Raw genomic sequence first — 23,800 nt, forward strand, 5'->3', positions numbered from 1 at the left:
TGGAGAGCCTGCATCTCTTTCTCCCTCTGCCTGCTGCTCTGCTTACTTGTGCTCTCTCTCTCTCTGGCAAATAAATAAATAAAATCTTAAAAAAATTAAAGTAAAATAAAATGCTACTGAAAATTCTAAAATCTCTGAAAAGACTGTTTATGTGAAACACTCTGATGTGAAACAATTACATTTTATTTAGTATAACCCATTTCACATTTTTTAAAAAAATTTTCACATACATAAAAATATGGGGGGGAATGGATACTTCTAAATTTTAGGATTACAATTGATATTTTCTTCTTTATACTTTTTTCAAAGTCTGCAGTAAGCTCTTATTACTCTTGTAACAAAAAAATGTTGAGGAGGAAAAAGTGTTAATTAGAGGGTTTTTCAAAGACTTAACACCTTTGCAAATTTGTTCAGTGTAACTGTCATAACAGAAATGATTTCTAAGTAGGTAGAGAATAGGATTGAGGTTGTTATAAGCCAATAGCACTGGCACATTCCCAATACAGTCACAAGTATAAGAAATCAACTTTTTGGGTTAAATGAAAAACATTTTTTTCTTCTTTTATGAAATAAAATTTATCAGATACAGTTCACATGTCAGTGAATATTTTATAAAGAAAAGTTGACTGACACTAACAAACTTTCATCACCCCAACCTTTGGAAGGAAGAAAAGACAAAAGTAAAACAGTGGAGGACTATAACATAAAGTTGTTTTTATCCACGCAGTACCCCCAAAATACAAATTTCATAACATCACCTATAATATAAATATACCTTAGAAAAGGCCTACTATTTTCAAAAGTTCAGTGGAAAGTAAATTTGTTTTTTATCTGCAAATTCACTTGCATGATGGGAATGTTATTTTTACCTTTTTATAAATATCATACTTGAGAATAGCCTAAAACTAAGCTCACATATAAAATTTAAAACAGGGCGCCTGTGTGGCTCAATGGTTAAGCGTCGGCCTCCAGCTCAGGTCATGGTCCCAGAGTACTGGGATCCAGCCCCGCATTAAGCTTCCCGCAGTTCTCCCTCTTCCACTCCCCCTGCTTGTGTTCCCCTTCTTGCTGTCATTCTGTCAAATAAATAAAAACTAAAACAAAATTATGACTATGATATCATGACACAGTGGCCAAATTTTAATTCACTATTAAATTATACACTATTAGACTTTGGGGTACAGAAAGATTAATGAAAATTTTGGGCTGCAGTTAATTGTGACTAACATCCACTTTTCTTCCTCACTCATTTTAAGTATGCTCCACAGAAAAGAATTCAAAACTGACCATCAGGCTGGAGAAAAGAGGTAAGAACTTTTCATTCCTTCATATGTTTCTACATTGTTTGAATTTTATAAAGCACATATTAACTTTGAGGGTTACACTAAGTAAAATAAACCTCCAGCTATGGACAAAAGCAGTCTATTAGTCAAAATAAACGGTCAAAATAATCAATTATCAAGAATCTGAGAGTACAAGAGCCATTCCTCCAAATTTAAGGAAATAGCCAAGCAATTCTTTAAAAACTGTCCCCATAACCTACTCCTAAAGGTTACACATTTTTTATATTTAGAGACAATCACTTTTTCCAGGTTCCACTTTAGCTCTGTTTAGAACAGTGTTATAAAAATTTGAAGCAGGAATTCAGAAAGCGAAGGAAAGTTTGGTAGTGCTAAAGAAGTCCCAAGTCATTCAAGTGGACAAGAAAGTCGATAGATGGTCTCACGACCTATATAACAAATATTTGCTGAAAACTACGCCAGGGAGGAGGTGTGTTATCCTCTACCTCTTCTATCTCTCAAAGCTTGCGTGGGTTTTAGAGCTGGAAAGACCTGTATTTGAATCCAGACTCCATCACATACTAGCTGTCAGATCTTGAGGCAAGGTACTTATTCCCTATCATGAGCCTCAATTTCCTCATCTGTAAGAAATTCCATTAGTACCCTCTATCATCCAGTTAAGCTTCTTGTCAGGAATAGAAGTAATAAGGATTAGGCATTAGAAATATTTAGGAATAATGCCTCTAAAACCTGTAGCACAGTATCTGTCACAATACAGGAGCACAGTAAGTGGCTATTACTATTATTCCCTTCTCCAAACTGCAAGGTAACTTGATGAAAACCTTCAAGTGTTTTGACAAAAACTTTGAAGCTATTTATCCAAGCTTCTGTTCAAATAGCTGACAAAATATGAGTTCACTACTGAAATCTAAAGCGAAAGTTTAAAAATTATGCAACTAACAGTTGTTAAGTACTATGATCGCACCAATCACAACTCCCAAAGCCTAGTAACCCATAAGAGAGTAACAGGGTCTGCAGCAATTGTGCCCTCTCCAGCAAAAGAAAGACAGTTCTCTGCTTCACCTGCTTTTACTCACAGAAAAATATCCATGACTTATTAGGCCCCAAGTGTCAATATTCAAGAACAGGCAGGAGGGTAGAAAAACTGAGAATGGATGCAATAATTAACTTCAAGCCTAAAGAAGCTTTAAATATCAACCCAGCACAAGATGTGAGGAAAATCAAAGACCATAATATGTACCTTATAACATGTACTTCACAAACCCTTAGCATTTCTAAAAAGACCTCTCTAATCATGAATTTTAAAACAAACTGACCACAAATGTTAGTCACTTAATTAACTGGCTCAAATTTTAAATTCCTGGAGTTAAACACACACACTAAATTAGAAAAAACATACTACGACTATGAAATCACAGGCCCTTGAGTTAAAATTCCAATTCTGCTATTTACTCTGAAAGCCCTTAGGCAAGCCATTTAACTCTTCTCTGCCTCTGTTTCCCCATCTCTAAAACTAGGACACTATTTCTTCATGGGACTGAGAGAAAGAATTTACATACATAAAATTTATGGCTGGTGGTAACAACTCAAATTCTTTTTTTTTCCCCCCAATTTATTCATTTTCAGAAAAACAGTATTCATTATTTTTTCACCACACCCAGTGCTCCATGCACAACTCAAATTCTTAATTGTTGACCACATCCCACTACTAGCACCAAGGGTTCTGGAAAATCCCACTGCTCAACAGTGCTCTGTTACTCTCCAGCTAAATCAAACCTTCTGTTAATAATAGAAATCACAGGCCTTTTCTCTAAATCTTTTGCACTATTTTGCCACTCTATCCTTTGAAAGTATCACAAGATTTAGTTTGTGCTAATACTATGATACTGATTATACTTGTCTGAGCATGAGTCATGTTCTTAACTAATTGGTAAAGACCTGGGAGCAGAGTCCATGTTTCATAATCAAAAAAACACAACAAAAACCCCCCAACCCTTAGCATAATCTTTACTGGTGACAGAGAAAAAGCTGGCTGTTTTCTTTATCAAGCTTTCTTCTAAGATTAAATTAACTCTGAGTGTGTGTGCATGTGTGTATACACACATATATGTATGCATTTACTGAAGATTTTTTAAAAATCTGTACTGAAAAACTGTTAGACAAAAACAGACACAATTGTGTGATGATTAATCATGTGTGAGAAAAGCTTTAAAACTGAAACCACTTGCCATTTACATATATTCTAACATCCTTTATTAGATTATACATGTCAAATAACATCTGCATAGTACTGTACAGTTTACTTTGGAGACTCAGAACTGAAGTGGTACTAATCACATGTTTTGGATAAAGAAACAGGCTCAAAAATCAGAAATAACTTGCAGAGGAAAGTGGCAGGCTGAACTTAAACCTAGGGTTTATAACTCCAAATGAGTTTTTTATCACACCACTTTCCTTCAATGATTTATTTTATATACTTAGATGATAAAAATGTAAGTTAAATCATACATATAAAAACCTATCAGAATGAAATCAAACCATCTATGAACTGGCACACAGGACCTGACCAAATATAAAGAAAAGTGTGATTTTTTTTTTTAAAGATTTTATTTATTTATTTGACAGAGAGAGATCACAAGTAGGCAGACAGGCAGGCAGAGAGAGAGAGGAGGAAGCAGGCTTCCCTGCTGAGCAGAGAGCCCGATGCGGGACTCGATCCCAGGACCCTGAGATCATGACCTGTCCCTAAGGCAGCGGCTTAACCCACTGAGCCACCCCGGCGCCCAGAAAAGTGTGATTTACTGTTTAAATTAACTTAGAACATTTGCATTAGTAGAGAATAAGTTAGCTCAGCTCAAAAAGCATGGTAAATTTTAGAGTTCAGAATTCATTAGCTTTTAGTAAGTGATGAACCAACTGCTCCTCATGAAGACAGGTGCTACCAATCTACAAATAGAGCACTAAGTAACTACCCACAGCATGTATTTCACAAAGCTGCTTCAAATGTCCTTTTGTAAACCTAGCTATTCAACTATTTTTATAAGTTCCATCAAAAGCTTAAGACTATATTAAACTTGGTTAGGCATTTATTCTAACTATATCCATATGCATTCTGAGGTGGTAAAGATACTAAAGAGATGACCTATTGCTCTTCATGAGAACACTAATGGTCTATGAAGTTAGTATGCCTCTGTTTCAAGGCTTTGGAAAACTTGGAAAACAAGACTCATGTATTAAAAACTTAATGAGAAACAGAAAGGCAGCATTTAAAAAAAAGAAAAAGAACAGAACAGGTCATCAAAATAAAGCGTGCCCAAACACATCTCACATTTTAAAACTAATTAGTTTAGAATACCAGATTTTAAATCATCATTTTCAGGCTTGCACTTTTATGCAAAATGTATGAGCATGTATGCATAAAAGAAACAGGTTCACAGAGTTTATCAAATGCTCCTAGGAATACATAACCATAAATGCATTAAGAATAACTGCCCTAGGGGCGCCTGGGTGGCTCAGTGGTTAAAGCCTCTGTCTTCAGCTCAGGTCATGATCCCAGGGTCCTAGGATCAAGCCCCACATTGGGCTCTCTGCTCTGCAGGGAGCCTGCTTCCTCCTCTCTCTCTCTCTCTCTCTCTCTGCCTGCCTCTCTGCCTACTTGTGATCTCTGTCTGTCAAATAAATAAATAAAATCTTAAAAAAAAAAAAAAAGAGGGGCGCCTGGGTGGCTCAGTGGGTTAAGCCGCTGCCTTCGGCTCAGGTCATGATCTCAGGGTCCTGGGATCGAGGCCCGCATCGGGCTCTCTGCTCAGCAGGGAGCCTGCTTCCTCCTCTCTCTCTGCCTGCCTCTCTGCCTGCCTGTGATCTCTCTCTGTCAAATAAATAAATAAAATCTTTAAAAAAAAAAAAAAAAGAGTAACTGCCCTATATATCCAAAGAATACAAAAACACTAATTCAAAGGGATACATGCACCCCTACGTTTATAGCAGTATTTGTAATAGCCAAGATAAGGAAGCAGCCCAACTGATTATCGATTGATGAATGGACAAAAGATATATAAAATATGAATTTATATGTAATGGAATTTTATTCAGCCATAAAAAAGAATGAAACCTTGCCATTTGCAACAACATGGATGGAGCTAAAGTATAATGCTAAGCAAAGTAAGTCAATCAGAGAAAGACAAATACCGTATGATTGCATTTATATGTAGAATGTAAAAACAAAACAAACAAGCAAAGGAAAAAAAATAAGAAGAGACAAATCAAGAAAGGGTTCTTAAATACAGAAAACAAACTGATGGTTACCAGAAGGGAGGGGAGTGGGGGATGGGTGAGATACGTGATGGGGATTAAGGAGTGAATTTGTTGTGATGAGCACCAGGTGATGTATGGAAGTGTTGAATTACCATATTGTACACCTGAAACTAATATAACACTGTTAAGAAACTAGCATTAAAATAAAAACTTTAAAAAAGAATAATTACCCTCAATCAAGTTGTTGGAAAATATCTATAGGCAAAGTGGAAATAATAATTCCGTTTAAGTACTATTGTTATTCAAAGGAAATACATTCAGACAAGCAGAATCCATCGCTCTTCTTGGAAAACTTCAATTACATCATTCAACTTCATTTGTAAAGCTCACTAGTTTGAAGGGCAGACTGCATTAAATACCCTGTGTAAAGACCTTATGCCAAGCAGCTAGCACACAGAGTAAGCACGTAGCTACTATTATAAAATGATGTTTCCACATGTGCACAAATGCACGTACATAAAACACTTCTTGTCATAATTAGGAGTCCACAAACAGGGAACAGAGTAAACTTAATCAGAACCTATCACAACCTTGGATTTAATAAAGCTGAGTGTTCTGGCCACCTGAGCCAACCAGTCACAAAATTACCAAGGAAAGCTTCATTTCCTACTTTTCCTTTGTACCCCATTTCTTTAATTTCTTTAATTATCAAAGTCAGTCAACACACCAACACTTGTTCTCTTGCTCCTCAAGACTATTATTTTTTTTTCAAATATCACCCCCTGATTACCATTTTATAATCTGAAACACAGAGCAGTTCGGAAAAAAAAGTAAGACCTAGGGGTTCTTCCCTAAATTCTATTGTAGACATCAAAGAAGCAGTATCAGCTCCACCTTCTACAGGAAAACAGTGGAACAGTCTGACCACTCCCTTCTCCCTGCAAGATTTAAAAAAAAAAAAAAAAAAAAAAGGCTTTTTGCCTAACTCTATTACTAAAACTCCAAAACTGAGTTCAGAGTGATAAAAAAAAACAAAACTGTAAGTGACACATCTAAAATATCTCATGTGCTGGCATCCTATATCCATTTTTTGTTTATTTACACCTTGATACAAAGTATTTTTTCGCAAATCTTAAAAAAAAAATCTCAGGGCCCCTGAGTGGCCCAGTGGGTTAAAGCCTCTGCCTTCCGCTCAGGTCACGATCCCAGCATGCTGGGATCTAGCCCTGCATTGGGCTCTCTGCTCAGCGGGGAGCCTGCTTCTCTCTCTCTGCCTGCCTCTGTGACTACTTGTGATTTCTGTCTGTCAAATAAATAAATAAATAAATAAAATCTTAACAAAACAAAAAAAACTCGGGGCACTTGGGTGGCTGAGTGGGTTAAAGCCTCTGCCTTCGGCTCAGGTCATGATCCCCGGGTCCTGGGATCGAGTCCCACATCGAGCTCTCTGCTCAGCAGGAAGCCTGCTTCCTCCTCTCTCTCTGCCTGCCTCTCAGCCTACTTGTGATCTCTGTCAAATAAATAAATAAAAATCTTTAAAAAAAAACAAAAACAAAACTCAAAAACTTTAAAAAGGATTTTATTAGACCTTAAATATTTTCATATATTAGAGACAAAAGTAGATAACATTAGCAAAAAGAATCCATTCTTAATTAAAAATGAAATTATTACAACTACAAATAGAACTATCCTAAATTTATAGTCAAAAGTGGCCAAGAAAACACATGTATACAAGGGACTGCTAAAAGGATGTGAATATAACAAAATGTTAGACCACAAATTACTGATTGCTTCCAGAATTAAAAAGACTGAACTAAGACATAAAATTACTTATAAAGCAAAATTCTCTTCAAAAGTCAATTAAAGAGTTGTCAAGAGAACATCTGATTCTGAAGCTCTTCCATCTTTATTATTTTTTAAACATTAAAAATTTTATTTGGAATATGTAAAAAAAGTCAACTCTCATTATAACTTAATTATGAAAAATAAATTTTTAAATGCAAAATTTCCATCATCTTCAAATGATCTTATAAGATCGTCTATTCAAACAAAACTCTTTAAGATTCATTTTGCAGATTCTGTAGAGCTCCTAGAAACTACAATACCTAAAGAATCATACTTGCTGATTCTCTACAGACATTAAGAAATCATATACCCTATGGTGAGAATACTAGTTATTCTTCTTCTTTAAAATTTTCTGAATTTTTTCAAACCACTACCAACACACCACCAAAATGTCATCAAGACAACCAACAAAAAGGCAACTTACTTTTAGTTGATTTATGCTTCTTTTCTTTTTTTTTTTTTTAAAGATTTTATTTATTTATTTGAGAGACAGAGATCACAAGTAGGCAGAGAGGCAGGCAGAGAGAGAGAGGGAAGCAGGCTCCCTGCTGAGCAGAGCCCGATGTGGGGCGCGATCCCAGGACCCTGGGATCATGACCTGAGCCGAAGGCAGAGGCTTTAACCCACTGAGCCACCCAGGCGCCCCTTATGCTTCTTTTCTAATTAAAAAAGTTCTAAATAAAAATTCCATGACAGCCAATTATGACATACTTATTAATGAAATTATACTAACACACAGACAACAAAACTGATTAAGCTGCTTTTACAAATCCTTACCTTAAAAACAAATTAATTCAAAGCACACTGCTGGGGGAAAAAAAGTCAAATGTTCCTGAAGTCTACTATGATAGAAGAGCAAAGTTTAAAAGACTGACTAAATCTTGAGCCATAATCTTAAACATCACTCCAGAGCCATACTAAAAAAATAAAAAATAAAACAAAACAATGCATTTCTATAAAATTTTTCTGCATTAAAGAACTACAGTTGATCCAAGTAGACTACTACAGTCCTTCCTATTATAGTTAACTGGAATATCCATGATAGGTAAACATACTTTATTAACACATTCCTTATAGATGAAGTAGCCAAAATGATTTTCCTGACACCAAAAAAAATCCACTGAAAGCTAATGGATTAGAAAAAATGTTTTTGGAATGAGAATAATGTTAAGCATTTCTCAACCAGTGTGCTGAAATAATCACTGCCTGCTTCACCACCTAGCTCAGAAAATCAAAATCTTTCTTCAGATCTCCAGAAAAATGAAAGCTCTGATCTTTTCCATCTTTCCACTATTCAGATCTCACTTTCAGTTGCTTTTTCTTTTTGTTTGTACTTGAAATTCAGACAAATCAGTCATTACCCTTAATTTCTACTATAAAGATAACCCAGGGTTGTCATTTCTCCCTATTAGCCAAAGAACACAGAAAGCAGTCAAAGGGACAGCTTAAAATTTAACCTTTGACTGATGTATTTATCATCCTCACTCCCAAAACAAGCTTATAATTTAAAGATCATAAAGTAAATTCAATAAAAAAGCTACCTCCAAGTAATCCTATGTCAACCAATAATCTAAAATCCTGGTTTTTTTGGAGAGAATCAAACCTCTTTTGTCAAGAACCCATTTTCATTACTAAATTCATTGGCACCCATGAAGCAGTTTTTTTTTTTTTTTTAAAAGATTTTATTTATTTATTTATTTGAGAGAGAGAGACAGTGAGAGAGTGCATGAGCGAGGAGAAGGTCAGAGAGCGAAGCAGACTCCCCATGGAGCTGGGAGCCTGATGTGGGACTCGATCCCGGGACTCCAGGATCACGCCCTGAGCCGAAGGCAGTCGTCCAACCAACTGAGCCACCCAGGCGTCCCCCATGAAGCAGTTTTAATGTTTCTAAAAGGAATAAATTAGTAGATGATAACCAAAACCAAGGAATATTCAGATTGGACTTTTAAACATTATCTAGTATAATACCCCCCCTTCACATTAGCATATAAGCGTGTGCTGTAACACACATGTATTAGAATATATAATATACCCAACATACACATAGCTATAAATGGTAGGTATTAAGACAAAAAAAAAAAGACAACATCATAGAATCATGAAAGGCACTCAAAGTTTCAATTTAAGAAAAATTTAAGATTTTAAAGTTCAGAACAAGGTATTAAAGTAAATAGACCTGTATTCGGTGATAAAACTCTTAAGAATTTCTTTCCTTCTTTTCTCTATTTTCCAATTTTTCACTAATTACTTTTATGATGGTAACAAACTTCATTAAAGACCATGAAAAAACTGCTGAGGTCACATTGTTAAAAATCTGCCTGCTGGTTGCCCTTGTGACCTTCTCCAATAAAATATCCAGCACCTTCCCTCCAAATAATTTTCAGTAATGCTCTTCCAAAGGTTTTTCCAAACTCCTATTTTATAGATACAGTCTAGAACAGAAATATAGTAGGCCTGGTACTGGCTAAGTCAATGGCAGAACAAGTATAAAATGATTTCTGGGTTTGATTCTGTTAAGGTCATTAATCTGACCGATGGTTTGGCACGGTTTTACTTAAAAACTGCTATCACTGCCATTTATTAACAAGTCTTCCTTCCTCCCCCTTGAAAAATCCTCCTCATTTCCCTACTTCTCTAAACCTATTGCTAATAATTCCCTCAGAAGTCTCTTTTCTATACATTTTTCCTGAACCCAACTGGCCAACCACAATCCTCCATCCTTCTCTGAAATCTTGTTGCTCCTATCCATCCTGCACATGTGGAAAAAACTAGATCTACTGGTATCTGACATATATTAACTATCTATTTTCTATAGCCCACTTTAAACTCCTTGAGGGTAAGGATCATATTCCTAAATCCTAGCACTATAGGAATGTCATACGTAATAACGACGTATACCACTTAGAGTGCTCTTATGTTTTCTTTTACCCATACTAGAATTTCACAACTACCCTGATAGGAGTAACAACTCCTACTATCCTATTTTACAAAAGGAGAAACAAATTCAGAGGCTAATTTGTCATTCAACTAATCCTAAAGATCTATTTATAGTACTATATGTAGCAAATATAAGAAACTCCCTGAAAAGAGGAGGTTTACAAGTCTGCATAAGTGGCAAATCCATGTACTTTATTGCTGCCAGGAAAACCACCAAATTAGAGACCTCCCTGATCTCCCTAACCGTGCAAAACCAACTCTGTCCTCGGAGTCCTTGATAAATTAAAAACGGCCAGCATAGCAAATATGGCACTATGAGAACACTCAACTTCTTAAAGTATATAAAATTTTAATGAAAAACAGTGGCTTCTGTTTAGTGCAAAGGGGGACATTTCGGCATCAAACCACCGTATTACAAAACTTGAAGTTAGAATGCATTTTGCAAGAGCCATGTGACACACACATGACAGTCAGCTAAACTGATGGGTGGACCTTTTAGGGGAAATGTTTAGCAGTAACTGACCAAAGGAGCAAATATACTCAGCTTTTAAAATACTGATTTTTACTTTAAAAATAAGTATTCCCTCTTTCCCCCAAAGCCTTCTGATACTGAAGAAGCATACTAATCAAATCTCCAATTACTCATTAATTTATATACTAAACTGAAGGAGATTTTAAAGGGCCATTAAGGAGACCCCCACGAAGTCTTCCCAAGGAAAGTGAACACCAATTCCCAGGAAAGGTGTCAGGTGTGTCACATACGCTGTGGTGACTTCTTGAGTAAGCAAGAAAAAGAAATGCATTAACTTTTCATGACACGTCATGGAACCTCACTCCCTATCTTTGAGCATTCAAGCAGGTAACCCAAAACCTACAGATGATAGAGCCCATTCGTTTCTCTTTCAACTTAACAGCAGTCGTCCTTTAATTTGATAATATCAGAAAAATGTTCCTATGTCTTAGTTGTTATTTCTCGACCTACAGAAGACAAAATGACTTCAGTGTCCTCTAAAAAAATATTCTCACAAATGTCCAGGTTTTCAGGAAGGCAATGGGCCCCCTGAGTTCTTGAAGAACTCCAGGAAATAACTTAAAAAACACTAAAAATTGAAAATCTCTTCTCACCATCTACTCATTCCCCCCAATCCCACGGTCCTGAAACGCATCCATATTACATGCAACCTGGCCGGAAGGGTGAAAGAATAGAGCCAACAAGCTCAAGATTTACAAGTAAAGCTGGTTTCCACCCTGACGATTTTGACAGCTCCGCAGAGTGCGGGCGCAGGGTCTGACAGTGCCCTCTAGGAGAGCTCTCCCACCCTAGCCTCTCCCCTTAAAAACAAGTCTTCCTTCAAAAGTCACTGCCTCCGCGTGAAGCTACCCCTTCCCACCGCCCCACCACCGACTCCCAAACGCCCCAACACCCTCGAAAGACTGCTCCTCCGCACCGGTCCGGCACTCAAGGCCTTCAACCTGACCCGTCCAGGCCCCGGGCGGCTCACCCCTCCGGCCCGACCCCTCCCCTCCCCCCGGCCGCCCCTTCTCTGTCAGACAATGGGGCCCGGCTCCCGGCCGCCAGCATCTCCTGCCCTAAGACCCTCACCTTACCGCAGCCGAGGCTCCCACCCCTGCCTCAGCCCTCCTCGCCCCCCTTAAGCTTTTCCAAGCTGGCCCACGGACCCAGACGACCGGTGCTCTCCTGCACTCACTATTCGGGATTCATGCTGGACATGTCACTGCAGCTGCCGCCGCCGCCACCGCCGCCCTTGCTGCTGCAGCCGCCGCCCTGACTCTTCACGCCACAGGTAATCGAGGGAGAGGAATGATACAGGCTGTTCCCGGAGAGCAAACGTCTTTCCCCACTCCGTCCCCTTAGAACACAATCAGCAGCAGCCGCCACTCAGCTATCGCTTCCACCCAAAATGGCCGCCGGCGAACCAGGAAATAGGAAAGCCTTAAACCAAGGGGTCTTTACACAGCGCAGAGGGCGGCCTCACCGCGCGGCACGCCGGGAAAGAGAGTTCGAACACCCAGTGGGCGCTGAAGACCTACGGTGCGGCGCGGTAGCCAGGACTCAACTTCCCGCGAAGCCCCGCGCTCCCGGTGCATGCGTATTTGAGAGCTTGTCGCCCGCCCCATTCCCCACTCTCTCACCTCCCCCTCTTGCCCCTCCCTGCTCCCCGCCCCGCTGACTCGCTGGCTAGGACTTCGCTCGGACTCCCCCTAGCGGATTGGCTAAGACCGAGCGACCCTGGTGATGTCATCAGTGAGACGTGGCAGCCGGGCGAGTCAGCGCCCCAAGGTGGGGAGGAGGGGGAGGGGGGGCGAGAGGGCGGTGTCGGCCACGAAGTGAGGATGGGGCGGGGGATGATCTGGGGACTCCGAAGGGTGAGAAGAGAAGGGTGGAAATCAAGGGACAGCCTGATAGCAGAGGCGGAGAAGGAAGGCCGGCTGGAGTGTACGCCCGGCGGGTCCTTCCGCCTGTGAGCCAGCCTGAAACTAGAGCTTTCCTGCGGATCCCAGGACGTCGGCGATAAGGACTAAGGACGTAAGAGGAGTCGAGGGGCCTCTGTAGAGAGCTTCAGGTCTCTGGAGAACACGAATCTGTTCTTTCAGTTCTCTTCCTTACTCACCCAACCCCACTGGATCTGGTCATCGTCCAGTGTTGGCCACAGACCACACTACCAATTTCTGTTTTCATTTTTTACCATTCCCTTTCCCACGCGGCTCTGATCACCTCACCCTCGATATTACAGGAGCCTCCGAATGGAGGCTGCCTCTCTTCTCTGCCCCAGACCCTTTGCACACATAGCCAAATTTCTCTTCCTGAAAAAGCACTTCCATCATGAACCCACAGTTTTCAGTGGCTCCACTTTTCGGGGAAGCGATGCAGCGCGAAGTCAGCCAGAAATTTAAGATCTTCTTGCCCTGGTCCCAGGCCTCAATTTGAACTGTAATTTTAGTTACTTAATGCTGAGCTGTTCTGCAAGATTGAAAAATAATAAGCGAGGGAAAGAAGCAATTCATCACTACTTAGTGCCTAGAAACTCCGGGAGTAATAACATTTATAAAACCAAATAGTGTTAACTCTCTTTAATCAGCTCAGGAATTTAAATCTCCACTAAACGTTAACATATTATCTTGGTTATTTAATTGCAAAGGGCATAGTATAATACATTGTCCAAAGTTTATCTTCCAACTTATCCTAAGAACCAAGAAATTATCTCCCAAGAGTGATTGCAAAATCACTTTAAATTCTCGTGACACTATAATATAGAAAGAAAGCAGTTATTACCCACTTAGTAACTATACTCCTTAACCCCCAAATGTCACCATGTGCCTTTGCTGACAACCTCATCAAACAGCACACTAGCATTCTTTCACATGATACTGGCTTCTGAAATGAATACGGTCACCACACCAGAAGTACCCTGAATGGATCAATGACAGACATCCCCCCCAAAAAAATTATTACTCTGGACTCTTATCCCTTCTTGCTTACTGTGATTTCACAGAAGAGAAACTCAGAATCTCCAAAGAACTTAACCTGAAATAAAAAATGGTTTGTTAACTTGTCTCTCCCCTTAGGAAGTACCCACTAAACCTCCTTTAATTATCTATTTCCTTTCCCAATAAAGAGTTACCTCCTAATTACTTTTAACTTCATTGAGAGAGTATTTGTAAGAATTAAATAAAACAGTACAAAGCATAAAACACCATAACTTTGGGGCACTTAACATTACCTTTCTCCTTCCCTTAACTCCCCTGGAAGTTTTAAATGCATGTGCTATGTACCAAGAACAGAACATTTCATATCTTGGTAATGGTGGTGTGATATGTGAGGAGATCAGAGGCAGCTTAGCCTGGGAGTGGTGGATGGTCCTTTCCTACCTGCTAGTACAACTTATGTCATTCACATTAAGATTTCCTCCCCATGTTGCATCACCACTTCCTCATATCAGGGAGATCATATGCAACATGGGGGCTTAAGTGGGTAGGAGAAGAATAAATGAGACAAGATGGGATTGGGAGGGAGACAAACCATAAATGACTCTTAATCTCACAAAACAAACTGAGGGTTGCTGGGGGGAGGGGGGTTGGGAGAAGGGGGTGGGGTTATGGACATTGGAGAGGGTATGTCTTTGGTGAGTGCTGTGAAGTGTGTAAACCTGGCGATTCACAGACCTGTATCCCTGGGGCTAAAAATATATATTTATAAAAAATTTAAAAATTTATTTAAAAAAAAAAAAAAAGATTTCCTCCCCAAGGGGCGCCTGGGTGGCTCAACCGAGCCCTGCATTAGGCTCTCTGCTCAGCAGGGAGCCTGCTTCCCCCCTCTCTCTCTGCCTGCCTCTCTGCCTGCTTGTCATCTCTGTCAAATAAATAAATAAAATCTTAAAAAAAAAAAAAATTTCCTCCCCAAACCGAGTGTGTCAGTTTTGCTGATTCAAACTTCAATATATTTTATGTTTAGGTGTTTAAGAATGACTGCTTTTGGGGCACCTGGGTGGCTCAGTGGGTTAAGCCACTGCCTCCGGCTCAGTTCATGGTCTCAGTGTCCTGGGATCGAGCCCCTTACCGGGCTCTCTGCTCTGCAGGGAGCCTGCTTCCCTCTCTCTCTCTGCCTGCCTCTCTGCCTACTTGTGATCTCTCTCTGCGTCAAATAAATAAATAAAATCTTAAAAAAAAAAAAAAGAGAATGACTGCTTTTGTAGTTCAGATTAGTAACTCAGAATAATTTATTAAACTAGCATTTATTCTGTTGGCTGCCCCATCGCTGAATCAGAATTTTCCTAGGGCTATTTGTCCACTTATTCTTTGGCTCATTCTTTTCTTTATTTCTTTTTTCTTCTTTCCTTTCTTCTGGTCTGCCATTCTTCCTTTTTTCATTTATCAAATATTTATGACCTGGTATGTAATAAGTGTATCTGGAACTTGTACTTAGAACCATGAACAATACAAAGGTGAGTGATTACATCTCTCTGTCTGCAAGGCCTGTAGGGGAAAATGCAAAAAATACATTTAAATGATACGAAGTGTATAGGGACAAAAATCAGGTCAGTGATTGCCAGGAACTAGGAATGGGAAGAGGGAATTGTCTACAAAGTGACACAATGGAACTTTTTGGTTTCTCTAAAATATTGTATAGCTTCATTGTGGTGATGGCTGGTTACTCAACTACATATTTTGCTTATCAAAACTCACAGAACTATATACCTGAAAGGGGTGAATTTTGCTGTATATTTATTATACCTCAATTATAAACCTGACTTTCAAAAAAAAGATATGAGCTGATACAGAGGAAAGAAACAATTCTAATTCAAACTATTAGGAATGTTGGAGAGGCTGTGGAGAAAGGGGAACCCTCTTACACTATTGGTGGGAATGAAAGTTGGTACAGCCTCTTTGGAAAACTGTGGAGATTCCTTAAGAAATTAAAAATAGAGCTTCTCTATGACCCTGCAATTGTACTATTGGATATTTACCCCAAAGATACAGATGTAGTGAAAAGAAGGACCATCTGTACCCCAATATTCATAGCAGCAATGGCCACAGTTGCCAAACTGTGGAAAGAACCAAGATGCCCTTCAATGGACAAATGGATAAAGAAGATATGATCAGTATATACTATGGAGTATTATACCTCCATCAGAAAGGATGAATACCCAACTTTTGTATCAACATGGTTGGGACTGGAAGAGCTTATGCTCAGTGAAATAAGTCAAGAAGAGCGAGTCAATTATCACATGGTTTCGCTTGTGGAGCATAAGGAATAATATGGAGGACATGTGGAGATGGAGAGGAGAAGTGAGTTGGTGGAAACTGGAGTGGGAGACAAACCATGAGAGACTACAGACTCTGAGAAACAAACAGGGTTTTGGAGGGGAGGTGGGTGGGGGGTTGTGTGAACCTGGTGGTGGGTACTATGGAAGGCACACACTGGGTGTGGTGCATAAACAATGAATGCTGGAACACTGAAAAGAAATTTTAAAAAAACCTATTAGGCATGCTTTCTTGAAGGAGGTGATATTTGAATTAGGCCTTGAGAAAAGTAAAATATTGGTCATTGGCAGAAATGGGGAAAAGGGAGCCTTACATCCCAGAATGATAAAACAATGTAAGCATAACCCTAGAAGTGTGGATACACATGTATTTAAGGAACAGAGATCACAGGTTCCATGGTAGATAAGGTAGGAGATATTTAGTTTAAGGTAAGGTAAGGGGGACCTCAAATGCCTTCTAAGGAGTTTCAGCTTTGTTCAGTAGGTCATGGGGAGAGCCAAGAAAAGTTCTGAGAAGAAAACTGATCAGCTCAGTGTTTTATGTTTGTTTGTATGTATGTGTGTATGTATGTATGTATGTCAGTGTTTTAAAAGAAGCACTTTGGAGTTCTCTGGTGACTGGAGATAGGAAGATTAGTTAAAAGGTAATTAGATTCACTTAGGCCAGAGGCCGATGTCCTGACATAAAGTAGTTGCATCCAGAATGGAAAGGAAGGAAGATTCCAGAGAGCAAGGTGTAGAACCTGAAGGTGTGGAGGGTAGAAGGGGGGTGCTAAAAGTGACCCAGAAACATCCAGTTTACCTGCCAGCATGGAAACCAAGGCCCCAGTTAAAGTCAGAGAACAGAAGAGAAAGGCCTTGGAGAGAGGTACAGGTGGAAGACTGTGCAGTTATGAGGGCAGAGTTAAAGCTGCCCTGGTGTAGAAGTACTAGAAAGACCAGAAATTGTCCTCTTTCTGAAACAGCGCACACACACACACACACAAACACACAAACACACACAGAGAAAACTGTTGAAGACAAATTCAGAAAACCCTAAAGACTCCACCAAAAAATTACTAGAACTAAGAAATGAATTCAGTAAAGTTGCAGGATTCAAAATCAATCTACAGAAATCTGCTCCATTCATATACACCAATAATGAAGCAGCAGAAGGTGAAATTAAGAAAATAATCCCATTTACAATTGCAGGAAAAACAGTAAAATATCTAGGAATAAACCTAACAAAGAAGTGAAAGATTTATACTCTGAAAACCATAAAACACTGAAGAATGAAATTCAAGATGACACAAAGAAATGTAAAGACATTCCATGTTCATGGGTTGAAAGAACAAATATTGTTAAAATGTCTATCCTACCCAAAGCTATCTTCAGATTTAATGCAATTGCTATCAAAATACCAGCAGCATTTTTCACATAACCAAAGTAGTCTTAAATTTGTATGAAACCACAAAAGACCCCAAATAGCCAAGGCAATCTTGAAAAAGAAAGGCAAAGCTGGAGTTGTCACAATTTCAGACTTCAAGTTATATTCCAAAGCAGTAGTAAATTTCTTAAAGATTTTATTTTTAAGTAATCTCTATACTCAGCGTAGGGCTCAAACACACAACTACGAGATCAACAGTTGCATACTGTTCTGACTGAGCCAGCAAGATGTCCCACAAAGCAATAGTAATTAAAACAGTATGGTTCTGGCACAAAAAATAACATATAGATTAATGGAACAGAATAGAAAACCCAGAAATAAACCCACAATTATACAGTCAATTAATCTTCAACAATGAATATACAATGGGAAGAAAACAGTCTCTTCAAAAATGGTGTTGGGAAAACTGGACAGCCACTTGCAAAAAAAAAAAAATTGGAACTGGGCCACTCTCTTTCACCATACACAAAAATAATCTCAAATGGATTAAGGACCTAAATGTGGGAACTGAAACTATAAAAACCCAAGAAGAGGGCACAGGTAGTCATTTCTCTGACATTGGCTATAAGCAACATTTTTCTGGTTATGTCTCCTGAGGCAAGGGAAGCAAAAGCAAAAATAAACTTTTGGGACTACATCAACATGAAAAGCTTCTCCACAGTAAGGGAAGCAATCAACAAAACTAGTAAACAATGTACTGAATGGGAGAAGATATTTGCAAATGATATATCCGATAAAGTGTTAGTATCCAAAATATATAAAGAACTAATAGAGCTCAACACCCAGAAAACAAATAATCCAATTTAAGAACAGATAGAAGACAAGAATAGATATTTCTCCAGATGACCAACAGACATATGAAAAGATGTTCATCATCACTCATCATCAGGGAAATGCAAATCAAAACCACAGTGAGATACCATCTCACACCTGTCAGAATGGCTAAAATAAAAAAGACAAGAAACAGTAAATATTGGCAAGAATGTGGAGAAAATGGAACCCCCTTACACTGTTTGTGGGATAGAAAACTGGTGCAGTCACTGTGGGAAACAGTATGGAGGGCCCTCAAGTAAAAATAGAACTACCATATTATTTGGTAATTCCACTACTGGGTACTTACCCTAAAAATACAGAAACACTAATTCAAAGGGATACATGCACCCCTATATTTATTGCAGCATTATTTACAATAGTCAAACTATGGAAACAATGCAAGTGTTCACTGATAGATGAATGGATAAAGAAGAGGTGGAATAAATATACAATGGAATATTATTCAGCCATAAAAAAGAATGAAATCTTGCCATTTGCAACAACATGAATGGAACTAGAGAGTATAATGCTAAGCGAAATAAGTTGGTCAGAGAAAGACAAATACCATATGATTTCACTCATATGAAAATTCAAAAAAACAAAACAAATGAGCAAGGGGACGATAGAGAGATCGAAACAAACAGACTCTTAACTCTAGAGAATAAACAAACAGCTACCAGAGGGGAGGTGGGTGGGGGTATGGGTAAAATAGGTGATGGGGATTAAAGACTACACTTATCATCACGAGCACTGAGTAACTATACACTTAAAAAAGAAAGAAAGAAAGAAAGAAAGATGGGGCACCTGGGTGGCTCAGTCATTAAGCATCTGCCTTTGGCTCAGGTCATTATCCCAGGGTCCTGGGATTGAGCCAGGCGTTAGGTTCCTTGCTCTACAGGAAGCATGCTTCTCCCTCTCCCACTCCCCCTGCTTGTGTTCCCTCTCTCACTCTCTCTCTCTCTGTGTCAAATAAATAAATAAAATCTTTTAAAAAATAAAAAGAAAGAAAGAAAGACAAAACTACACATTTGTTAAAGCAGTAAGAAGAATAGACTTCACTCAGCAATAACCTTCGAGAATATTTGCTAAAGAACCCTTGATCCTTTTTAGACAAAACAAAACAAAACAAAGCAACAACAACAAAACCCTAACTAAGCCTGTGTGTGAGTTAATGACACAATAAGAATAGAACCTATGTCTCCTGACTCCCAGTCTAGTGCTCTTCCCATTGCCATTAAGAGTGTTTGCTCAGACCCCTGGAGAGGAAGTGTCAGAGCACTAAAGAGAGATAATTGCCTCATCAAATCCAGCCATCTTTTTAACACAACAGATTAATGAAACCCAAGATAAGACTCTACTCTGTTCAATAGATACTCTCTGGTACCCTCAACAGTGTTCTCTGAAAGTTCCCAGAAGCTAGTGCTATCCTCCACATATTCTCCTCTCAAAACATTATAATCACGCCCCTTTCTGGAAGCCTTCCCCATCTACATCAACCTGAAGTGGATGCTCTTTGTCCTCTCTTATCTACCTCAGCTGTTTTGTTAGTGCTTATGTAATGCCTCACATGAAGCTGTCCAGTTCAGAAGCCTTGGTCCACATGTGGCTATTTAAATAAGTTAAAAATTCAGTTTAGTTCCTCAGTTGCACTACCTGTATTTCAAGGGCTCAACAGCCATAAGTGGCTAGTGGCTACCGTATTAGACAATGGACATTAAAGAACATTTCCTTCACTGCAGAAAGTTCTATCAGCACTACATACTATTTGTTAAAATTTTTTGTGTGTATGTTTTAGTTTTCTAGCTAGACTATGAGCTCCTTGAGGGCAGGGACCACACCTTATCAATTCTATATCCCTCCCGTACTTAGCACAGTGCTTTATACCTAATAAATATCTAACATATTCATTGATTGGATCCTCAGGGAAGAATTGCCATATTAGTAAGATCTAGAATTACTTAAACCTTTTCCCTATATTCTCAGCCAAAAATAAATTTCAGCCCATCTTCCCAGAAAGAAGAACAATGTGTTAAAGTGTAATACATAAGAAACTCCTGTCCATCTAGGCATGGTCAGTGGGAAAAAATGGCAAAGGAAAGGACTGGCTGAAGTATGCTATGCCTACCATAGATATCAAACTCCAGACCCTCAATATGCTGAAAAGAACCTCTGTCTGAACACCTGGTTCCCCGACTTCTACTTCCCATGGAGTTGTCCCCAGTTTGGAATATTCTTGAAGGCAGAGTACTGCCAAGGTCATCACAGTGTTCAGCAAATGGCAGGGCAAGGCCACAGATGCATCAAATAAAATCAGATAAAAAATTCCCCAGCTGTCTCTTTAAAAGAAAAAAAAAATATTACCTAAGTAGGTCTCAGAACCATCACAGAGGAGTATAACACCTGTGACTATAAGGAGTCCGCAAAATAATAAATCATCCTTATGTCAAAGTGGCATATTTTAGCATGGCATATTCTGCTACCCTTCACTCTTCAATTAGCCAAGCCACACCAACACTATTATATGCTGCTAGGAACTCATTTTAATTCACTTCTAAAACAATGGCAACCTTGTGGACAACTTCTATTTCACCTAATGGCAATATTACATAACTTGGCTGGGCAATCCATCCATCTTGGTCTGTCATCTACTCATTGATCCACTCATTCATTCAACAATTATGTAATTAAGCACCTGTTTTGTTCTGACATGGCGATAAACCAATGAGAAAAACTGAGTGGGTTTATGCCCTTATGAAAAATGTAAATTCTCATAAGTGATATAGCTGTTAACTACTACATTTCCTCAAATCTAAGACATCATTGTTTTCCATCATGGACTTAATAAAAGCTTTTCAGGAGGCAAAAATGTGCTACCATACTAAATACACATATTGATTTGATGTCACCATCACACATTCCTTCCAAAAATATCACTAAAGCAATGTGTTGATAAGACAAAACTCAGTTTATTGTTGACCTATGTAAGGGAAAGCATTATCTAGATAGCCTCTGTAGCATCTCAAAGGAAGTTAAGGACAAAATTGGGCTATTTTTGAACTTCAAAAGTCTGGTTTAAAGTGGGTCTTTCACTGAGGGGAGAGGGAAGTCTCGGTTAGCATTGGATAAGGATCGTGATATAATAGTTTAGGGTTGATAGACACAGCAATTGAGGCAAGGGGCTCAGAGAGTCTTGAAATAAAAATTGTTATTTGATGCTTTATTTGAAAAGCAGATGTGTCTTTCAGGCAGGTCCTGGAACCAACAGTAAAGTCATTTGTAACGTTTACCTTCCTGGTAAAGAGTTGCCTGGAATGGTGAAGTCATGTTAATGTAGACACTGTGCTACTTAGATGGTGCCATCAACATGTGAAAATACACCACTTCAAAGAAATAAAGTAATTACACAACTAAAAATATGTAATTATAATTGCAAAATATGTTCTGATGGATAAATATAGGGTACAATGGAAGCATGTAACTGGGGCACCTCAACTACTCTGCAGAGGTCAGAAAAAGCATCTTTGAGGAACTTGTGGTTGAATTGAAGCAAAAATGATGAATTCAGCAAGATGAAGAAATGGAGAGGAAGGGGGGTAGGAGCTAAGATAGCATGTGCAAAGGTCCTGTGGCAGGGAGGAATATGTAGTATAAAAGATTAGCAAGGCTGGAGCACAGGAATGAGAGGAAAGAGGCACACAGTTTAGGCCAGTTGTCCTCTGTTATGCTTCCGAGTGACTTTTTATTTTTGAGACAAACCACCTCCCAAAAACCCCAAAACAAAAAACACACTTAATGCTCTGAGATCAGAAGACAGTATCCCAAGAGTCAAAAATCTAACATTATCAAAGTTTTAAAAAGAGTGATGAATGAGCCTCCATGATAGTCTACCATAACAACATAAGATTCAAATTGTTGCCCAACAACAGCAAAACCAGTTCTAGAATCCTCCTACTTGTGCTTAGACTTGTGATCAAACAGGTTAACTTGATTCTGGTCTGGAGATTTGGCCATGCCCAGGAGGCCAAATAAATTTAAATTAAGGAAGAAGAGTTTTGTTTTTGTTTTTTTTCCCCAAGTGTTTAATTTATAAGTGGGCAAATCAACATCTTTTTTTAAAAGCCCTGGGATTAAGACCTCTGCTTTGTAGTGATTTTTATTTTAAATACAATAATTCATTAATTCATAAGAATACTTCAGTAATGTCTATGGGGTACAAGCTGCCACACTAAATCTTGAGTGAAAGTTGCTTTCTGTTTTTAAGGATTCTAAGCAGTTGGAGGTGGGTTTAGAACCACATGGTCAAACGAAATTCTTTATTCAGGGGCCTCTTTGCTCTGGTTCTCTATGGCTGTGTACAACAATTTGTTATTATCTGCCATGGGTTGACTGGGTTCAATTCAGCAGTTTTTGTGTGATGTCTCTCATGCAGTTGCAGTCTGAAGGGTCAGCTAGGGGAGACAGTCGAGACAGCTCACTTACCTGGCTGGCAACGAACGCTAAATGTTGGTCAGGAGCACAGCTGAGGCTGTCACCCAGAACACCTGCATATGTTTTCTCCACATGGCCCCCGCTTCTCTCAACATGAAGGCTGAGTCATGACAGGAAGCAGTCAAAGAACAAGGATCCCAAGAAGCAGGAGCAGAAGCTGCTGGGTCAGTCAGGAACTAAGCTAGGACTTCTGTGTTACTTCTGCCATATTCTATTAGAGCAGTCACAGGGCCTTCTCAGATTCAAGGGGATGCCGAAATTGATGCCACATCTTGATGAAGGAGTGACAAGTTAACTTGGCACAAGAGCAATGCGGGAGAGGTGGGAGATGTGGCAGCAATGTCTGGAAAGAATAATCTACCATGTTGGAATGATGAGAATATTTGGACCAGAAGCGTGTACCAAACCTTACAAGAAGGAGAAGGATACAAAAGAGTAACAAGCATGACTCTTGTCTTTGAGGTAGTGCTTAGCAATGCTAAACTCACACAGAAGAGAGTATGTGAAGGCACTTTCAAAACTACATACGAATAAGTATGGACAAATGCACAGGCATCCCCCATGCAATAGCAAAAAAAAAGCTCTTCTGAAAAGTAGAAACTCTGTGTGCAAACCCAAACGGGGAGCCTATTTTGTGTAATTTAAAGGAAGAAAAGTATAACTGGTTATACATTAACCCCAGACTCTCAATCAATTTTCTCTTTTTTTTAAAGATTTTTAAAAAATTTATTTATTTGACAGAGAGAGATCACAAGTAGGCAGAGAGGCAGGCAGAGAGAGAGGAAGGGAAGCAGGTCCCCTGCTGAGCAGAGAGCCCGACGCGGGACTCGATCCCAGGACCCTGAGATCATGATCTGAGCCAAAGGCAGAGACTTAACCCACTGAGCCACCCAGGCGCCCTCTCAATCAATTTTCTAGGTCCTAACTAAAATACTGTAAAGCACCCATATGTA

General features: G+C 39.1%; 1 protein-coding gene across 1 annotated transcript in view; it reads right to left on the reverse strand.

The window, feature by feature from the left end:
- The window catches only part of RAB1A (RAB1A, member RAS oncogene family), a 31,151-nt gene extending 18,884 nt beyond the window's left edge, over window positions 1-12,267 (reverse strand). The window contains exon 1 of the mRNA XM_044264102.1: window positions 12,047-12,267. Coding sequence (XP_044120037.1) covers window positions 12,047-12,069 — 23 coding nt within the window. The 5' untranslated portion in view covers window positions 12,070-12,267. The remainder of the gene's footprint in view (window positions 1-12,046) is intronic.
- Window positions 12,268-23,800: the final 11,533 nt, after the last annotated feature.

The sequence above is a fragment of the Neovison vison genome, chromosome 8, assembly GCF_020171115.1.
Source record: "Neovison vison isolate M4711 chromosome 8, ASM_NN_V1, whole genome shotgun sequence".
In the NCBI taxonomy this organism is placed as follows: Eukaryota; Metazoa; Chordata; class Mammalia; order Carnivora; family Mustelidae; genus Neogale; species Neogale vison.